This window comes from Diprion similis, chromosome 8 (assembly GCF_021155765.1).
Source record: "Diprion similis isolate iyDipSimi1 chromosome 8, iyDipSimi1.1, whole genome shotgun sequence".
Taxonomy (NCBI): Eukaryota; Metazoa; Arthropoda; class Insecta; order Hymenoptera; family Diprionidae; genus Diprion; species Diprion similis.
The window spans coordinates 23,828,329-23,848,932 of NC_060112.1; the positions used below are offsets into that span (position 1 = coordinate 23,828,329).

The 20,604-nt window shown below is 37.4% G+C and overlaps 5 protein-coding genes and 1 long non-coding RNA gene across 7 annotated transcripts; 4 read left to right on the top strand and 2 right to left on the bottom strand.

The window, feature by feature from the left end:
• The first annotated feature begins 361 nt into the window (after positions 1–361).
• On the top strand, positions 362–4,717 carry LOC124408514 (dual specificity protein phosphatase Mpk3). Its single transcript, XM_046885476.1, has 4 exons — positions 362–1,301; positions 2,511–2,699; positions 3,187–3,429; positions 4,240–4,717. Exons 1-4 carry the CDS (start codon positions 911–913, stop codon positions 4,614–4,616), a joined length of 1,200 nt encoding a protein of 399 aa, XP_046741432.1. The 5' UTR covers positions 362–910; the 3' UTR covers positions 4,617–4,717.
• A 937-nt stretch (positions 4,718–5,654) lies between these two features.
• Positions 5,655–9,899, bottom strand: LOC124408510 (phospholipase A-2-activating protein). Its single transcript, XM_046885475.1, has 6 exons — positions 9,687–9,899; positions 8,604–9,479; positions 8,049–8,379; positions 7,727–7,967; positions 7,209–7,630; positions 5,655–7,082 (listed from the first exon to the last, which is right to left on the bottom strand). Exons 1-6 carry the CDS (start codon positions 9,821–9,823, stop codon positions 6,756–6,758), a joined length of 2,334 nt encoding a protein of 777 aa, XP_046741431.1. The 5' UTR covers positions 9,824–9,899; the 3' UTR covers positions 5,655–6,755.
• Positions 9,900–10,294: 395 nt separating this feature from the next.
• On the top strand, positions 10,295–11,398 carry LOC124409299 (U3 small nucleolar ribonucleoprotein protein IMP4). The gene has a single exon (XM_046886834.1). The coding sequence runs from the start codon at positions 10,424–10,426 to the stop codon at positions 11,357–11,359; it is 936 nt and encodes a 311-aa protein (XP_046742790.1). The 5' UTR covers positions 10,295–10,423; the 3' UTR covers positions 11,360–11,398.
• A 263-nt stretch (positions 11,399–11,661) lies between these two features.
• Positions 11,662–14,997, top strand: LOC124409296 (HMG box-containing protein 4). 2 transcript variants are annotated; one of them, XM_046886829.1, is made up of 5 exons: positions 11,662–11,924; positions 13,062–13,606; positions 13,796–13,871; positions 14,179–14,364; positions 14,453–14,997. In XM_046886829.1, exons 1-5 carry the CDS (start codon positions 11,795–11,797, stop codon positions 14,863–14,865), a joined length of 1,350 nt encoding a protein of 449 aa, XP_046742785.1. In that variant the 5' UTR covers positions 11,662–11,794; the 3' UTR covers positions 14,866–14,997. The 2 variants fall into 2 exon arrangements, with proteins under 2 accessions (XP_046742785.1, XP_046742786.1); XM_046886830.1 differs by having other exon boundaries at positions 13,068–13,606.
• On the bottom strand, positions 14,907–20,433 carry LOC124409293 (glycine dehydrogenase (decarboxylating), mitochondrial). Its single transcript, XM_046886827.1, has 10 exons — positions 20,019–20,433; positions 19,683–19,761; positions 18,474–18,609; positions 17,909–18,299; positions 17,242–17,762; positions 16,877–17,159; positions 16,143–16,792; positions 15,602–16,068; positions 15,349–15,494; positions 14,907–15,199 (listed from the first exon to the last, which is right to left on the bottom strand). The coding sequence occupies exons 1-10, from the start codon at positions 20,223–20,225 to the stop codon at positions 15,089–15,091; spliced, it is 2,991 nt and encodes a 996-aa protein (XP_046742783.1). The 5' UTR covers positions 20,226–20,433; the 3' UTR covers positions 14,907–15,088.
• Positions 17,900–19,124, top strand: LOC124409301. The gene is made up of 2 exons (XR_006929509.1): positions 17,900–18,041; positions 18,130–19,124. It is a non-coding gene; the product is annotated as an uncharacterized LOC124409301 (long non-coding RNA).
• Positions 20,434–20,604: the final 171 nt, after the last annotated feature.

The window sequence follows — 20,604 nt, forward strand, 5'->3', positions numbered from 1 at the left end:
CAAATCGGTTGATTAATCTTCGCTTATACTTTACCAGTACTACTTCCGTAAAACAAAAGTTGAAAAAAAGTGCCATTTTGTCGATACTATAATATTTCGTAATAATTAGTTATCAATTATCCATACCTGACGTAATTTCATATGCAATATTATTAATAAGTAAAAAAAAAAAAAAAAAAAAATGTTCTAATTTATAAAACATTTTATAATAATAATTAATACTATCATCGTAGTAAATCGCACGAGGATGTACGACATGTAACGAAATTATTATTTTTTACTAAACTTTACGTTAATAAATATATATTATATATATACACACACACAAATACATATTTTATCTATTACAATAAAAAAAAAAAAAAAAAAAAAATCGAGATTACAAATTATAATTCATAATACAACTTCATCAAGATTTTAATAATTCCAATATATTTATAAATTATAATTATATATATTCTTAATAAGTGCCATACTAAAGTTTTAAAAATATTTTTAAAAGTATCCAAAAATATACGCGTATGCGTATTTATTGTTCAAACGAAGACGAAGGAAGTAAATAATATAAATTCACATACACGTTCTCTGTTATTAAAAAAGTAGAAGCTAAAAAATTTTCAACGCAAAAGTAAAAGTGGAAAAGAGAAAATCAAGGCAAACTACAGCAGCAGCAGCAGCATTATCATCATCACCATTCCAAAATCTTTAATTTGGACCAAATTGCAAGGTCTTTGAAGTAAGAAGCTGGATTTATCTTAAAGTCTCTACCCCTATCGACTCTCCAGTAATCCAAATTCTCTGACGGGCAAGAAGAGATCGACGAGTGGAGAAGCAACCGCTTGAGAGAAAAATAAAGGGAAAGAAAAACGAGCGAAGATAACAACAAAGAAAGCGCAACGGAGTTCTCAGAATGCCGGGCGGAACAACGGAAGAGGGTCTGGTGAGCACAGAGTGGCTGTTTAGCGAACTTCGTTCGCTAGGGGGGCCGAGTCGGCTACTTGTTTTGGACTGCAGGGCGCACTCGGAATTTGCCGAGGCGCATATAAGGGGCTCAGTGCCCCTGGCAATCCCTAGCATTATGCTGCGTCGCTTGGCCGCAGGTAAGGTGGATCTGCTGGCGACGATCAGGTGTCTCGACTTAAGAGCCAGAGTAGAAGTATTTTTGTACGGAGACGAGGACAGCCGTGGGACTTTTATACTGATTGGAGATTCAACTGAGCCTGCTGGTCACCAGGGCGAGACGATCCAAGTTCTGACTCGGAGGCTTCGGAACAGCGGCGGTAGAGTAGCTAGTTTAATTGGTAAGTACGTAACGTCACGCGATCTATGATTCTTTCTTGGAAAAATACTGCTTGTTTGTTCGCCTGCCTGTCTGCAGATTCTGTAATTTTTCCGTCACAACTTCCTGCCATTTTGACCGGAAGAGATAAATATCTAACAGTTACTGATAAAAAAAATGCTCTATTTTAACAAAGCGACCAATCGAGTAACAATCAGCTCTATATTGCAGAGAGACATTGGAACGTGCACCTGTAATATATTAAAACATAGCACAGGGTGTTCGAGGGATAAACAATAACTACTTGTAACAATTCTTGAAATATTTTTTCTTACAATGCAGATGTTGGAGAGAAAAATACTGTTTTTCATAATTTTTGGATTATATTATTTTATAATTACTCTATAATCAACTTAGAGGGACATTGAAAATTGAAATTTCTTTATTCGTGTTACATTTAGGGTGAATTTTTATTGGTAATATTTAATTTCTTAAATTCCATTAAAATTTGAAACAGTTAGAAATTTTTTTTTCATCTTACTATTTTTTTCCCCCAAAGAAAACAAGAGAAATTAATTTTATCAATGTTGTGGGCAGCAAGTAGAAAGGTATTTCGTGTAGCCTGTTGTTTGTAAATTTCCTAGTAAGTTAAAGCCAGTAAGAGCAGATGAGATGGCAACTGAAATGGAATTGAGACAGAGAAAGAGAGTGATAGAGAGAGAGAGAGAGAGAGAGAGAGAGCATGAGAGAGAGGGAGTTCTGAATGAAATATTGATTTGTGTGCGGCTGGTACTATACAAGCCGTCACTACATTTCTTGCCCTAGAACCAACTGCCTGACCCATATCTTTACACAATCGTTTAATCATTGATAATGTTGCATACTACGGTGCTGTTTTTCGTCAATTGAAAATTTATTCCATTACAATATCTCAGGATAAAGGAATACGTTCTTCAACTATTATTTATATTTTATTGAATTAATATTTCCTTTTACCTAAAACGTATTAAAAATAGTCATTTGATCAATTGTTAATAGAGTGACTCAATAGATCTTTTGTAATTTTATTAAAAATCACATCTATCCTGAATGAATGCTATCCAAAAAGCGAAAGAGGCGTAAGAGGTTTAAAAACTAAAAGGTTTCTCTCGATTTACCAGTTTTAATTATATAGTTTTTTTTTGTTGAATTTGGCGTGTTTCTATACTATTCCTATTGTTATTTATTCCAGGTGGTTTCGGAGCGTTCAGAGACAGATACCCTGAATGGTGCGAAGGGGGTCAGGCAAATGCCGAAGGACTAACTGGGCAAGATCCTAATGAAGGAGAACTTATGGGACTCAGATCCCTTCGCATTTCAACCCCACCCACAACAAGAGCCTATTCCGATTCTGATAGCGACAGTACCTGTGACTCTGTTGGTGAGCATATAAAATAAAATCTTACTCAAGGAAATTTTATTTCCAAGTATTAAACATATTAAAATTTATGAAGTGATATTATAGATTATTTATACAAGCAGTTGAAGATATTAGTGTGCTTCTGAAAACTTTGATCAGTGATATCATTCGTTACAATTATACTTATTATTTCAGATAAGTATTAAATTCCTGGTAGAAAAAAAACTCAGAAAAACAAGAATAATTTTAGTTCTGAAATCAGTATATTTCAGACCGGCAGTTTCTTTGATTACAAACTCAATCTAAACAGATCGATACCACGATATGTAACTATCTTCATATTTATTGATTGTTTACTAGTTATCGAAGTACTTGAAAGCGTTAAGAACGTCTGTTGAGCTTACTCTTGAGAAGTTGTTTTATGAAGTGTCTTATCATGCGTAAATTAATAAGTATCAAGTTGAACACACAAGATTGCAAGTTAAAAAGTGTTTTATTCTCTATGTAGGGCCGGAGGAGGACAAAGACTTTCCAGTGGAAATTCTACCGCACTTATATTTAGGAAATGCAGCCAACAGCGAAGACAGAGATGCCCTAGCTCGCCACAGGATACAATATATCCTGAACGTCACACCTGATTTACCAAATGTGTTTGAAGATGCTGGCTCTATCAAATACATGCAGATACCGATCAGCGATCACTGGAGTCAAAACTTGGCCAGCTTTTTTCCTCAGGCAATTCAATTCATCGGTATAACATTTTTACTTTGATCATTGGATATTTATAAACGTGTTTTTCATTTCGTATTTGAAAATTTTTTACTTCAAAAAAAGTTTAGTAACGATAAGAAACCGAACTGACCTTCAATTTGTTTACCAGCGTGTTTAATTGGATGTACTGTGTATTTTTTTAAAAGATCAAATTACTGAAGTCGCTCACAAACAATGCTAAAATTGGTGCAAAAATAATAATAATATTTGCGGATTTACGTACGTTTTCCGTTGGCCGCGGTACACGACTTTTAATTTTCAGCTCAATTTCTAAGATTTAAGCATTTCTTAAACAGGATTTCCTGTTTAAGAAAGTCGCGGTGGTTAAATTGGGATTCTTATAAATAGAAACTTTCCCACGTGGCGGGCGAACTTACTCTAGACAATTAAACAACGGATATCCGGTTATGCTACAGAGCTCCGTTTGAGAATAAGAGCCCCGTTGTATTTTTATGAAGTATTCAAATTCTATTATAAATATTTTCATTGTTTATAGTACGAAATTCGCGTTGCGTAATGAAATACGCGCACTGCAGGGAAACGCAAAATCCTTAAACAGTTTCTTGGAGAAATTCTCGCAACTAATTAACATGCTTCATTAAAACGCTTCGGTATTACACACATTTCATAACATCCTGCCCAATATATTTATAATGTTTCATCAACGAAATACCAGTCGTGAGATCGCTTTACGAATGTAAAGTTGCTACCTTGTTTATGTTCGATTGAAATTTCTCGAAATTCACGGGAATCTGCATGATGATGATTTATTGTTTCTCGTTTTTTTCAGAGGAAGCAAGAAGTTCGGATAAAGGTGTACTGGTCCACTGTTTAGCCGGAGTGTCACGTTCCGTAACAATAACGGTTGCCTACCTTATGCACAAGTGCAGCCTTAGCCTGAATGACGCTTTTAATTTAGTACGAAGCCGGAAGTCAAACGTAGCTCCGAATTTTCATTTCATGGAACAGTTGCACAGTTTTGAAAGAGAGCTCAGGAACCGGGGGGATAGAAGTAAAGGCAACGACAGACGGTGCATCGGCGCCTGCCGACCTGGAGGTCCTTGCAATTGTCCCGTACCTAGCTTTTTAAGCCCTATCGATCTAGGTCTTAGTCCCGATTCAGGTATTGAGTTTGATAGATGGGCGGCTAGTACGCCGGCAGAATGAGACGGGGCTGGGGGGACCCAATACAAATTCTAGGTCCCTCCCAGCTATTCATTCTGCCCAGCTCAGCCCAGCACGGCCACACAATTGCTACGGGTATACGGGAAAAAGAACGAGGATAGTTTTATTATTTATTCAAAGAATATTTTATCGGACAAGTTTGAAAAGGTCATTAACAGTTCAAGATACTTTGATACGTGTCGTTTTACATTTTTCCCTATTTTCCGATAAAAACCAGGAAGGAGAAAATAACTTGATTCCAGAATGCCGTTTGGGTTGAACTTTAATTTAAATTTGATATTTCTTTTCTGTTCTTCCACAATGCATGGCTGACAAACTTATCGAAGCCTTGTTTACGTTATGAATATACATTGAACAAGTAAAGAAATCCTTAGGCAAAATCTTCACTCTGTATTCTTTTATGGAGAGCATTCCCTGCCCCCTTTTGGTGCATAATTTGTCTCAATTTTAGATTACGTGTACGGTGATATGCATGAAACAGAAAATTGGTTCAAACTGCTCTAGTGGTTTGCTAGTTTTAGATGAAAATAAAAACAAAAAAGAAAAATCGAATAGTCAGATCAGTACGCACGTTGTTAAAAAGTTGTAACGGCTGCGTTAAAAAACTGCTTTTTCTGGTTGTTGAAATATGCATTCGGTGGCCCAATGTACTTGGGACAATGATAATATACTAGTGAAAGAAAGTAAATAAATAAATAATTAATTAATTAATTAGATAAATGAATGAATAATGAATATCGCAGTCTGAATCATCTGCACATTTTTGATTGATTGTTCGAACTTCAGAGCAGCAACATCACTTCTCTGCTATATCGTCCTACAGATCTCAAGAATATATTAAAAAATTATTTTTATAAACAAAAAAAAAAAAAAAAAAGAAAGAAAAAAACCAACACATTCACATTCCCGTCGCGAGCCTAAATCTGCATGGCTGAAACAAACTATCTCAATATATTGTATGTATTTTTCATCCAACGTAATTGAAATCAATATGAATATATACAGTGAATGTTATTTTTCATGTAACTAATTACAAAGTTAAGATGAACTGGCTCTTGATCACTCAAGACCGATCGTTTATCTGTTAAGGAAATATATATTTGACGTTACTATAATAACAATATTCTACTACTACACTGTTGTCTGTTGTATGTTTAATGGATTAAACGTCCGAAGAATTAAATCAAATATGTATATTACATAAATTATTATTTTATATTCGTCGTTGTACATATTTGAACTCATTTTTATTTAGATATACAACTTATCTTACCTGATGTGCGACTTTTGTTTTATCACTGTCACTATTATATTTGATCAATTTGTCTGTTACTCCAAATTTCCCCGTTAAACTATTCGACATTTTATACGAATTTCACTAGCTGGAAATAGGACAAACATTGAAGCTTACAATGCTGACAATGTTGGATAATTTACTTGACAAAAAAATTGTGATCTGCATTGAATTCAACACATTAAATAGGGAGTAAAGTTCATTGAAGAATTAAAAATTACTCTCCATGGTTGGTTGCTCGCTTGAAGAGAGGAAAGCAAGAAAAGAAAAGAAAAGGAAAAAAAAACAACGAACGCGAGATGTCTGTATGAAAGGTTGTAGTTGTTGCCAAATTTGTTACCACAACACAGACGTAAGACTTTTCCCAGCAGTGCTAAAGATGTAGGACAATCATTAAATAATTTTTCGCCTCTTTCATTTACAAGTGCTCTTGATAAATTTAAAAACTGCTTTTATTCAAAATGATGCTAATTTTATTGGGTAACACGTAGCGCATTCTACTACACTCTGTACAAATAATCGATGTAATTAATCAATATTCACACCGCGATTCAGGAAGTAATGCAAAAATGCAAAGATAAATGAATATTACATAATTGATGTAGATTTCGCGTGAACAAGAAATCGTCCCAATTCCACGAATGGGAACCAAATCATTTCGAGAAGCTATGCATTGATTGCCTAAGAATTTAATGGAGACTATTCGAGTAACTAGGTCTCTCATAACTAATTATAAAGTGATCGCGAGTTTTTGAGAAATACGAATGGCTGAATAAACATTTTTTTCTTCGGTATTAAAAATACGAAAGTTTGACAGTAAGAATTCTTTACATAATTAGATCAATAATTTGCTTGGAACAATTAGCGAGTTTACTTTGTGCAGGGCTATTGGTCGAACTTTCGGACATTGTCTTGATAACAGTCAGTGTACTTTCGCATTGTCGTACAGCTCCAATTAGTTTATCACGATCCTCGGGGTCTGGTGTTGCTGCCAAAATTGTACCCAGCCCAACGAGCCCTCTGAATATCGCTTCGGGCTCGGTCAGAAGTGGCAGTACGGCAAACATTACATTAAGTACCGTTGTTCTGCCAGGTGTATCGTCAAGTTTATTCAATGCCACTATTAAATTAAGCAGGTAACTCGTTATCGCAATCTGAAACAACAGTTGTAAATTGATTAATTGTAGGGTTGAAAACATGTATGGACAGAAGCTCTAAGAACGTTGACGCTGATCAAACCATCCAACATGTCAGAATAAATGTTGAAGTGCCGGTTATACCTGGTTATTTTTATTTCCAAGAGACGAAAGGTCGAGTATAGTCTTGAGTAACTCGTCTCTATAATGTAGACCCAATGCTTCACCCTTACTATGACAGAACATATTAGCTAGTACTCGAAAAGCGAGCATTTGATTAGCTGGGAGTGCATCAGCTTTAATGTGCCGTCTCAGGGCGGCCAATAATCCGTCATTGCATAGCTGGAAGTTTACATCTGATCGAAGTACGGCCAGCCGGGCAACATCCAGTGCCGGGAACACCAAGGTATTTGGCCAATCCAAAAGTGTTTTCAACATTTCAATTGGATCAGCTCCAACCTCGCCTTCGTTTTGGCTGCACAATTGTTTTACAAATGGGTCTAAACATTCCTCTGCAACTGTGTGAATGCCATTTTCTATTTTTTTGTTGAACTCTAGTAATTTTTCTGAAAATTTTAACACCAAGTTGTTTGTTGTATATTTTCAGTAGTACCAAGATTGCTGGTGTTTTATGTGCAAACAAATATGGACTCATTGATCACCGGTGATAGCTGGAACATTGGCTTGCTCCAATTTTAAATACGTAGTATGCGGTATGTATGACTGCGACACAGAGCTACTGGAAGAGCTAGCCGAAGGTGTTGGCACATTATTGGTGGATATTCTTCCAGGAGCTCCAGATCCTGGTATGTACCTATTTCCCCCTGTAAAAGGATCAGCGAACTGGGGTTCGGCGTTTAGAACTGGGGCAGATTGAGAATTTTTTACAATGAAGTTTGCCACCTGCAAACAGTAAAATCCCATTGTATAATCTCTCTAAGCCAAGTGCATAAGATATTTTGTTTGATAATATTGATATCTTGCCTGTTCAAGAAATAGCTGACTAAGGTTATTATCGTGGATAAACTTTTGGGCCGCACGCCAAGGATCATCTCCATTATTGTAAGGCAACTTTAGAGGTGGAACACCATCTTGAATGTCGACTGAGAAAACGTAGTCGTATTCCATACCATTATATAATTGTTTACCAGATGTAGCTGGACTACCACCAGAGGCACCCATTACATCTCCCACATGTTGCCACTGTTTGCTTGATTGCGACCAGCTGTAAGCCTTGACAGTATTTCCATCTCTAATCATTTTTGTCTGACCATCTCTTTGTCCAGGTTGATGTAGAGCATTGGCATCTGGCAGACTATGGGTCAGCAGAAATCCTCATTGTTAATGTTTTTCATCGAAATGAGCGTGAGTATAAATTCTGTGACATAAGATCTTCTAAATTTGGCAAAATCATTCTGAAATCATGTCACTTTAGATTAAGTCAATGATGCGTGAGATTAAACGTGCACCTTTTTCTTCCAGAAGTAATATTCAAGGATAAAAGATTTGTTTGATAAGAAGATAAGGAAGAATACCTACTCACTAATCTTGATGCCACCCAACTCCTGCTCAGCATTCAGCTTGGTATTAGCGACAGCCTCGTCGTACTGTTGTAAAGTTGCGGCATCAGCATAACGTTCAGGTTTGGCAGAAAAAATTGTGACTACTCCATCGGAAGATCCAGTAACAATGTCTCCGTTTGGCAAAATGTCAACTGACCAAATGGACTGCGCAGGAAGTGTCAAAGTCTGCTGGATTTCGGCGTTGTGCCAAATCCTAACAGTCCTATCTTCTCCGCAGGTAACGACATGTGAACCGCCCAACAGAAACGTCGAAGCTATTCCATACACGTAGTTTGTATGCCCACAGTAAGTTCCAAGGCAAGACCCTTGGGATACATTCCAATGTCTAATGGTAGCGTCATTGGCACAGCTTAAAAACTCTTCATCTTTGATCACGCATAATCCACGAACGCAATCCGTGTGCCCTGACAACTTGTGGAGTATGGTGCCATTTCTCCGCCAGGCTATAACCAGCTTGTCAGCCGATCCCGAGACTATGACACCATTGGCCAAATCTGCCACGCACCAAATGGCTGCTGTGTGACTGGTCAGCGTCAGTTGAGGTGAATCCGGCTTGTCGATATGCCATAATTTTGCTGTCAGATCCCATGAACTGGAGAGGAATGTTCCTTCCTCCTTACCTGCACTCAAATTACACACCGTGTTCTGGTGTGCCTTTATTGTGTGCAGCGGATTCTCTTCCCCAGGCAGATAAATGCAGATATTGTTGTCATTGCTGCCGGTTATTATGAAGCCATCCGGAAAACGTTCAGAGGGATTTATTACACATACTGAACTCACAAAGTTGCTGTGACCCTTTAGAACTGCGGATTCCGTGTATCCGGAATTTAATCTAAAAGTTAGTTATTGTGGAGCGTCAAGCATTATGTAAACCTGAGCAAAGAAGCGAATTTTCCGTTCTCTAATCAACTATTGAACGACGAAATGTGAAGGTTGAGAAAGAAACGAAAATCCCTCATTTACACGTTGCTTCGATAATAGGGGGAATAATAATTCGTTGTGGAACATTCAAAGAAATATAGGTTATAGCTCAACATACTCATTCGGCTTCCAAAGGCGAGCGGTTTTATCGCGCGAGGTTGACACCAGACTTCCATCCTTGAATGCCGCTACAGCTCGCACATCAGAACTGTGACCAACTAACACGCAACTTAATTTGTACGGTGCTTCTTCCATGATCTATCAAAATTGATTGTATGAACCAGTACAAAATTGCATTTATCATCTACTGTCATCCACGCCTGTGTTCATGGGCGATGTAGTAACGCACATTATCCCAAATTTTCATCAACTTCATCAAGTTAGGTGTCCGCAACACTCTGCTGGTGGCCGCGAGCCGAAACATTGAAAAGGGCTGTAACTCTGCGTCAAATTTGATCTTAAATTTGATTAAAATGTGAAAAAAATAATTTACGTGCTCCAACTGGTGTGGAAAAAACTATTATTTGTGAGGTAAACTACAATGCTTTGCTTATTTTTTACAAGATCCATCCATATTTATAGCACCTTTTCAAAGTTTCGGTTCACGGCCATTAGTGAAGCGCTGTGGACACCTAGCATGACGAATTGAGAACTTCAAGAATTGTTCGATGTCTAGCTATTCATATCTAGCTGTAGCGCAACTTCTCTACTTATTACTCAACCAATGGAATACGAATAGCAGAACACGTGTGTTGCTTTGGGTTTGACGCATGTTTGACGGCAATCTTGCAAATTGTGAAAAATAAATAACGCATTATTGTGTTATAAAGGGTTGATAAAAACGAAAAATCGAAGATGTTGAGAAGACAAGCCCGACTAAGGCGGGAATACCTCTATCGAAAGTCAGTACAGGACAAAATGAAGACGATCCAGGACAAGAAAGAGAGGTTAAAACATAGCCTAGAAGAGAATACTCCGATCCACCACGACCTGAGGAAGAACGCGTTGCATTTGCAGAAAAAAATCGAGTGGGAAGATGCGGGCCCCGCAATGGCAGCAGCGATCGGTACGGAGATGGGAGGAGCAATCGGCACGCACGAGGACGACGAATACCGATGGGCAGGAGTCGAGGACCCAAAAATAGTTATAACGACATCGCGAGACCCCAGCTCGAGGCTGAAAATGTTCGTCAAAGAGCTCAGACTGATTTTTCCGAACTCCCAAAGGATGAATCGTGGTAACTATGAAATGAAACAGCTAATTCATGCGTGTCGTGCCAATGATGTCACCGACTTTATCATGGTACACGAGCATAGAGGGATTCCAGACACCCTGGTTGTCTGCCATCTGCCCTATGGACCTACAGCCTATTTCACCATGTCAGACGTCGTCATGCGCCACGATATTCCAGACATTGGAACAATGTCTGAACAGTATCCGCATTTGATATTTCACAACTTTAAAACTAAATTGGGACAGAGGACTGTCAGTATATTAAAGCATTTATTTCCTGTACCTAAGGAGGACAGCAAAAGGATAATCACTTTTGCTAATCATGACGACTATATTTCATTCCGTCATCACAATTACAAAAAAATCAATGGCAAGGATATTGAAATGTCCGAAGTCGGTCCTAGATTTCAACTCAAATTGTACGAAATAAAGTTGGGCACATTAGACAATGCTGCTGCTGCTGATTCGGAATGGGCCTTGCGACCTTACATGAATACTACTCATAAAAGACGGTTTCTATCTGAAGAAGATGGGTGGCAACAGGAAGATGACTTTTAGATGGACTTTAAGTCAGACATGTGGTGTTTTATAAATAAAATGAACTTTGTATGTACAAGCATGAACTTGTCTTTTTCTCGTTTATCGTAAGTTTAACTCTTAATTTATTGAAAATATTATGTGACTCGATATTTGGCGCACTAAATCAAGAATGTTGAATGCTTAAATCATCTGCGCGTTTTCAAGTAATTTACAATTGTTAACAATTCACTGACGATACCAGTTTCGCGCGCAAATTGAGTCGCCACAAAACAGTAATTCAACCTAGACGCACGCGTCATGCGCACTGCAGTTTCGGTTGCAACGCTGCAGTTGTTTTCAAAAGATCGGGGTAATTGTGTGTGTAAAATTGGTCTAATTTAATTACGAGCATTGAAAAAGAAGTAACATCATTCAACTGAACTTGAAACTTATTTTAATTTCAATAACCGCGTCATGCAAGCGGACATTCGAAAGCAAGTACCAAAACTTGAGAACCCTCAAGCGCAGCGGCGTAAGAAGCATTTCGACCAGCTCGACGAAATGGAATCGTTCGCGTCCCCGAAACGTCATCAAAAAACGGATGGTGAGATACGTTCAAAACGCGTATATAAGTAATTTGGTTAGCTTAACTGCATCCTAAACACTATTGTGTCAAAATTTACGTAGATATCCGCGCATGGATCCTATTCATTTAGTAGTAAACTTTCGTTTTTGCGATTTAGCCTATTCTCCGTATCATGTAGTTTCTCGTTATTTTGCCACGTAGTTAGCGCTTGTGTATTTGCGGCGGTCGGTGTTGGAACTAATTCGTCAGCGCGTAAATTGAGCGCAGTTGGGAACAGATCGATAAATTAACATTCAATTATTTAATTCAACTTTACGAATAGTTCGAACAATTTTTCGCATATTATGCTGCCAAATTTTTCACAATAAGTCGCACGTAAAATCGTTTGAATGCCAGGGTCGTGGCAAACGTGAAAATTTCGATATAGTCAAAGAATTCCATTAAATACCCTGAAATTTCATCCCATGCTAAAGTCAAGACACCCAATTCAACTCAATCATCCTATGAAATAAAGAGGGACCTGAAAAGTAAATTTCTTTTCGTATGGATTAATAAATTTGTATTGAGTTAAAAAAATGCTGTCTGCTAATAAATATTATTTTTATAATTAGGAATAACAAAGTAAATTGTGTAAAGTTGAAAAGTAGGAGAATCTTATAGACTGCTATTGAACTTTGTTCATACAATGGTTTCCAAATAATTGCATATCTCACTTGACTTGATCAGCATTTTCTTATTGCTAAAAGAAATTTAAACTTGTTCAAAACTAGAACGTGATATTCTTGACGTATTCAAGCGTTAAATTGCTATAGTTTCACATAATCTGGGACAAATCATCTTTTGGTTCCTGAAAACTGCTTAAGTTTGAGAATCCGGAAAGAAACTTTTTTGCAATAATCTTGTAAGTTGACATTGTAATTAACTTTGTCAAGAAAATTGCTACAAGTAATACTTTATTTGAGTTATATCCAATAAATAGGCCGATACTTTATCAGTTGTAGCTCGTAAATGTAATTCACGTAGTTAATCATATTTTCAATCGTTTGGTAGATTTCAAGTTTTTCACTTGCGTTTAAATTGCATAGTTAGACATAATTCGATGTGTTTTTATCCCTGACCCTCTTTTGGCAAGATCTAGTTGGCTTTACATTTCAGATTTAGAGGTTACAGGGATATCACGTAGTGGTCGCGTGCGTAAAAAGTCCTCTAAACTTATGGACTTTGAGTCTCCCGATGACATAGCAGACAATAAATACAAGCGACAAAAAGCTCAACAGTTGCACGCACAGCATTTGCTAGAGCGTTATGAGGCGCATCGTCAGCAAGTTACTCAAAGTCATTCGTCTCAGCACGGAGATGCCCCTGTTCAACGGCAACGCAAAAACTCTGGATCCCACATCGGCAGAGTTAAGGCTGAGCCATTGTCCGAAAATGAAGGTCACTCATCTGGCTCTTATTCTGAAGATGATGCGGTGATGAACGAAGAGGAAAGATATAGCCTAGAATCTGGTAGTGATGATGAAGTTGATCCCTTATTGATTGATGATAGAGAAACTGGATTCAGGAGACTTGAACCACCTGGTCAGGAAGCTCCCTCACAGGCAAATAGTTTGTACATGCTTGAGAAGTGCAAGAAGAAGTTAATTATCAAGGATGGCAAGATTATTGGAAGAATGAAGGCTCAACGAAAGGATAAGGGTGTATGTAAACTATAATATATTTTACTCTTATCAATTGTTCATAACTACTTTTCAATTGCAAGAGACACAACTGATTTCAAAATTAACCATATGGAATTTTTCTTTGCTCTTAGCTAGTCGCTTGTGGTTTTTTCTTTATGCTGATTACTGAATGTGGGATTGATAAATGAGTAAAATTTCATCTTACAGAAAACACGCTTCACAGCCTATATGCTGTGGGCAAAAGAGATAAGACACGAATTAATGAAGCAATATCCTGAAATGGGTGAGTGAATATTGATGCTGATTCGCTGTAGTAAAGTTGTATACTATGCTCGCTATTTAGTAGATGAAAATAGTGGCTAGTTATGCTCTAAATTAATATATAAGTTTTTAAAGATTGAGAAGATTGAGAGAAAGATGAAGATGTTCCTTACATCATTTTTGATTGAAAAGTTTTTAAATGTTAATAAATATTACTGTTTCTTTATAATATGACAATCTTCAACATCAATTAGTTAATTGATCTTATGCCTTGTGAAAATGAACTACTTTCCTTTTACATGTTGAAAGAGAACTATTGATTGCTTCAGATTTTGCAACTATTTCGAAACGTCTTGGTGAATTATGGGCAACTGTGCCAAACTTGGAAAAGTACAATTGGCGAAGACGGGCGAAACGTCTAGCTTCTAAGCCTAGCGCAGCAGTTGCAGTCAAAGATGAATCAGTATGGAAAATGCCTCCACCGTCATCGAAAAAGAAATTCATCAACAAAATTGGTAAAGGAGCTGTTAAGGATCGTCCGAAAGCTCAAATTTGATGAAATTGGTTTATCAATATTCAGTTAACTTTTGGTCAATTTTTCAGGAAACGGTAAAGAAACAAAACCTTCCCCTTCAAAAAAGACGATACAGCTTGGAGTACCTTCCGTGGTAGGAAATATTCCAGTTTCACCACCATCTAATCGTGGTGGTAAAGATCTAGTAAATGAGCCAGTCATTGGAACGGGGATGTACAAAGTGATAGGCATGCAGCCTGTGGATGTAGCTGCTCATTTGAAACTGCTTGGCGAAAGTCTGACGATAATTGGTGAACGATTGAAAGAACATGAGGGCCAAATAGCAGTTTCAGGTAGCCTTTCAGTTCTGTTAGACTCATTACTTTGCGCTCTTGGTCCATTAATCTGTCTTACGCAACAAGTCCCAGAGACGGATGGTGCAAAACCTGAAACACTGTCTCGAATGCTTGACAATATTGCGTACATCATGCCTGGTTTGTAGGAATTGCAGTGGTACTACGATGAAGTAAAAATACAGCATTGTATTATGAAAAATATAACTTTTATCGTATTAAATTGTTTGATACTTGTGCTTATGAAACGTCATACAATAAATATATGCTATACCGAAGTTTATGAGTTGAGATGATATGTCTAGTAAAATCTTAATTCCTAATCTTACATTAAATATTTACACATAAATAAATAGCACTAATTATTGGCAACTAATATTTCGGCAGAATCTGTGGACATGTGCAGAACAGATTTTTGTCGCCGTATATGTCATCGATTCTACCCACACTCGGCCAGATCTTTGTATCGGCTTTGACAAATGGCTGCAACAATAAAAGATTAGTTTTCAAAATGATGAAGTGCACAGAAAAACGATACTGTTTTATAAATAAATAAGACGGTAAGAATCTGAAATTTTTCCGGTCTTTGAAAAAGAAAAGTTGAAGATGCTAATACTCTTTTCATCTCTTACAGCAGGAAAGGCAGCTTGTTCACGCGTGTACGGTCTGTTCCATTCCGAGCTAACAACATGCTCCTGGGTATGCGGTGCCATTTTCAAGGGATTTATTTGGGGATCTAGTTTACCATTTTCTATTTCTCGAATTTCATTCCTGATGCCTATAAGGAGATCGTATTATTTGAAATAGTAATTTGAAAAATGAAGAATAATATGTAGAATTACTTGCAGGCCAGTAAACAGTAGTAACTCATTAACGAAAACGTACTAATCAAAGCGTCACAGAATCTATCAAGCTCTGGTTTATCCTCCGACTCCGTTGGCTCTATCATCAGCGTTCCAGTGACTGGCCAACTCATTGTTGGCGCATGAAAACCATAATCCATGAGTCTCTTGGCAATGTCAACAGCCTCGACATTGGCAGTTTTCTTCAAATCCCTCACATCAATGATAAACTCATGTGCTACAAGACCAGTGGTCCCCTTGTACAATGTCACGTAATGACCTTCCAATCTCTTGCTCATATAATTAGCGTTAAGAATTGCTACTTGAGTTGCCTTCCGCAAGCCTCTTGGGCCCATCATCTTAATGTAGGCCCATGAAATTGGTAAAATCGCGGACGAGCCATAAGGTGCCGCAGAAATTGTTCCTAAACTCTGTTTACCACCATCCGTGTCATCGGCCAGTGGGTTGACAATGGGATGAGAAGGTAGAAATGGTGCGAGGTGTTTTTTTCTGTAAACGAAAAAATTCTCATTATGACCAGTTTGATTTTATTCAATCTTCGAGAAACGTATTGTACTACTTACACCCCAATTGGTCCTACACCAGGTCCTCCACCGCCGTGTGGAATGCAAAATGTTTTGTGTAAATTTAAATGCGAAACGTCACTTCCGTAATCGCCAGGTCTGCACAGTCCAACCTGTGCATTCATGTTGGCGCCATCAAGGTATACCTGCCCTCCACCGTTGTGAACCATTTCGCAAATATCGGCAATGGTTTCTTCGAAGACACCATTAGTGGATGGATAAGTGATCATTAGACAGGATAAATTCGCTTCGTATTTGTCTATCATTTCTTGTAAATGAATTATGTCGACAGAACCATCTTTTCTCACATGAATCGGCTCAACTCGCATCCCCGCCATTTGTGCTGAAGCTGGATTTGTGCCATGGGCAGAAACTGGTATCAGGCAGACTTGTCTGTGGGCATCACCCCGCGATTCGTGATAACACTGGATAGCTCTCAAGCCTGCGTATTCACCTTGTGCACCACTGTTTGGTTGAAAACTAATCCTATCGTAGCCTGTTATGGCACAAAGATCCTTTTCAAGTTCCGTAAAGAGTTGCTGATATCCTTTGGCCTGTTCGATTGGTGCGAAAGGATGTATATCAGTGAAACCTTTGAAACTGGATGGCATCATTTCGGTTGTTGAGTTTAATTTCATTGTGCAAGATCCCTGCAAATACAATTTAAAAATTTATAAGCATACTGTAGCGTAACTAGCGGTTTTGACAAACTTTTCGCTCTGGCTTTCACTTACCAGTGGAATCATACTGTGCACGAGAGAAACGTCCTTATTTTCTAAAGACTTCATGTACCGTACAATCCTAGTTTCAGAATGATAAGTGTTGAAAACTGGGTGCATTAAGTAAGGTGTTGTACGCATAAATGGGGAGTCATTGATGCTGTAAATTCCGTTTGAATCACTCTCTACAACTTCTTTAGCCGTTATCTTTGATCCAAATATTTTGAGAAGATCATCAACGTCTTTCAGTGTAGTCGTTTCGTCAAAAGCTATTCCGATCGAACCATCATCGTTATACCTTGAAAATCGCAATAGTTGTAGGAAACAAGATTGTAGATTATCTACGTTGTCTTGATTACTGCAACATTACACTTGCTTACCTCAAATTAACTTCAGCTTTTGCTGCTCTTTTTCTAACAGTTTCTTGATGATCTCGAGGCAGTACAGTGATGGTGTCAAAGAAGTGTTCAGTTTGGACCTTGTTGTTTCCAGCTTTCAATCCGCCCGCGAGAACTGCAGTTAGATTATGCACTCTGCTTGCTATATCTCTCAGTCCTGATGGTCCATGATAAACTGCATACATAGCAGACATGTTGGCAAGTAGAGCTTGAGCAGTGCAGATATTACTTGTAGCCTTGTCTCTTCTGATGTGTTGTTCTCTGGTTTGAAGTGCTAGACGATAAGCGTCAACACCATTGGCATCCCTTGTTACACCGATCATCCTTCCTGGCATTAACCTTACTAGGCTTCGACGGCAAGCAAAGAACCCTGCATGTGGTCCCCCGTATCCCAGTGGAACACCAAATCTCTGACTTGTACCAATACATATGTCAACTGAAAAATCGCTGGGTGGTCTGATCAATGTTAAGGAAAGTAAATCGCTCGCTGCGCACACCAAGGTCTGTAAAAGAGAAAATTCATGAAACTTGAACCAGGGATTTCAACGACACAGGGACATCTAAATGAATTGCGCATAATTGAGATATGAAACGTAATGTCAGATTTGGGTAATTGACCACATTATTCTATGCAAGAAATATCGCTTACTCCATTAGCATGGGCCTGTTCAACAACATTTGAGAAGTCTTGTATTAGCCCTGTTGTATCTGGATACTGTACAAGAATTCCAGCGATATCTTTTTTTGCCAAGTCAACTTTAAATACATCTCCAACTTCAATGGTCAGGCCCAGCGATGTAGCTCTTGTTACAACAACATTTATTGTTTGAGGATGTAGTTTATCAGACAAAAACATTTTTTTTTTTCTAGTATGCCTGTAAGCAAGCGCCATCGCTTCTGCAGCAGCAGTACCCTCATCCAGAAGAGAAGCGTTTGCTACTTCCATCCCTGTTAGCTCACAAATCATAGTTTGGTAATTTAAAAGCCCCTCCAATCGCCCCTGAGAAATTTCTGGTTGGTAGGGTGTATACTGTGTCGTCCTAGGAATGTAATTACCAGATATGAATACGATTTAGTTAACTCCGACAGGATTCTTAATTTTATTCAGGCTTACTAATAGTTTATTGATCGACTGTAGTACACACAAATAATTGTGCCGAAATTGATGCTCTCGTACATGATAATACAATGTACTAATTGATTAGTTTGCTTACCATCCTGGATTCTCAAATATGTTTCTCAATATTGTATGTGGGACGCTACAGTTATGATAGCCCATACCGATATAGCTACGCCAAAGTTCATTCTTTTCTGAGACCTCTCGAATTCTTTTAATTAGTTCATACTCATCTGGAAACGGAAAGTTTGATCGTGGATACGAAATTAATAATTATTCAAGTAAGCAAGATTTTCTTTCATTTAGCGTGATTATTGCCAAAACAATAGGTTTGATATTCAGAATGAATATACATGTAAATACGAGTCATCAGTAACGACATGATAAAATTATTCGAGTTTGTTTTAAGTTATTATTAAATTTGACAAAATCAATTAAGAAATTGTCAGATGTTGATAGGAAAATTACGGTAGTACGCATCTCAAGTCACAGTTTCACCTCTTGACCGAAGATAAATGTGCTCTTTATAAAAAGTGATTATATCAGCTATGGAACATTCATTTATGCGATTAACTCAACTCTCGTGTCCCCTATCTGACCTCACGTGTTCAACCACAATTTGTTATTCGAATAACAGTACTAGATTGTGTGTATTATGTTTCTTATCAATTCATTCCTCTTTTCATGTTTAACGTGGAATATCATTTCTTCCCATAAATACCGCGATATTTTTACATGCTATTCAACTTATGTCTGCATGGAAAAATTTCATTGGGGAAAATAGTAAAGCTAAATTTTTCATCTCAACAGTATATTTATTGGTGATAAATTGAATTTCTCCAAATTGGTAAGTGTGAAATTAAAAGTGTTTGCAACTCTGAAAAAAAATCTCGCCAGCAGAACTCTAAGCCATTTTATTGGCAAAGTATTATATTGCAATTATTATGAATAGATCGCACAATACGTGTGGCGCAACATGAATAATACGTAGGCATCCACTTATATGCAAAGCTTATGTATTAGCAACCCTGTGATAACCCTATCAATACATTTGACCCTCTATCTCTGCTGGGGGCTCTGTCAAACTTGTTTACACTTATCAAGCACGTTTCCAAATACGTAGTTAGTTTATCACTCTGAACAATCTTGTTTTATAAAAAGATGTTTTGAAAAGATTAAACGTCAATTGTGAAACTGGATATGATATACTAAAAATAAGACTTAAATTGAAAACAATGTATGTAATACAACTCGCTTTTTTTTTTCATTATAAGTTTATTAAGAAATCCAAATATATGGCACTTACTGACTGGCTCCTCTATTTCTAAAGGCTTGTTCAAGCAAATTTTTTCTGGTACAGCAGATCGTGTCAGCTCATCCAAACTCTAAGATAAAGAAAAATGTTCTTTAGTCAAAAATTTTGCAACGCTTTGAAACGTTTCAATTTCACATCTCATTGTACAAATTTGTAGATTGTGTCTGTGTTTTAGGAATTCAGATAGTTACACTGGATTTTCATCTGTGTAACATGTACATGCATCTACACCTTTCAAATAATAATTTTACGCAAATAATATTTCTGTGATTATTGTACAATGTCAATGTGAATGATTGATGTGTGTCCACGAAATTTCAGATTTACCTTAAATCCAATAGTCTGGAGCATTTCAAATTGTTCATGTTCCCTCGGTCCAATGTGCCTTGTTTGGAATTCTTCTCTTTTTGGAAATAATTTTTCGAAATTGGATAAACTAACACTGTTTGTAACTAAGGTTCGTGCATACTTAATCGTATATTTTTGAGCGTGTAAAAGTCGGGAACAGGTAGAAACTTTAATTATTGACTGCATCGTGTTAAATTATTTCATATTAATACTTGATAGTGATATTCAGAAACTTGTTTTTCCTGCTATTGGTAACGAACTCTGTACTCTCTTATTAAACCGTGCGTAACTAAGAGTTTGAAACGTGAGCTGAGATTTTATACCACTTGAAAGCAATGACGCCACGTGATATGCGTGTGTCTCTCGATTGTGATTTGAACTTTGTTGACCTTGGCACAATACGAAGATTCTTAGACTATGTCAATGAAAATGCCACTGAAATGCAATAATTTATCAGTTAATGGAGAATATGTACGTTGTTTTATTGAATTGCAGAATGTTATCACATCCGCAATAATTTGAAATCTCTTTTGGAAATGGAATCTTTCCCTTCCTACTAGTGAAA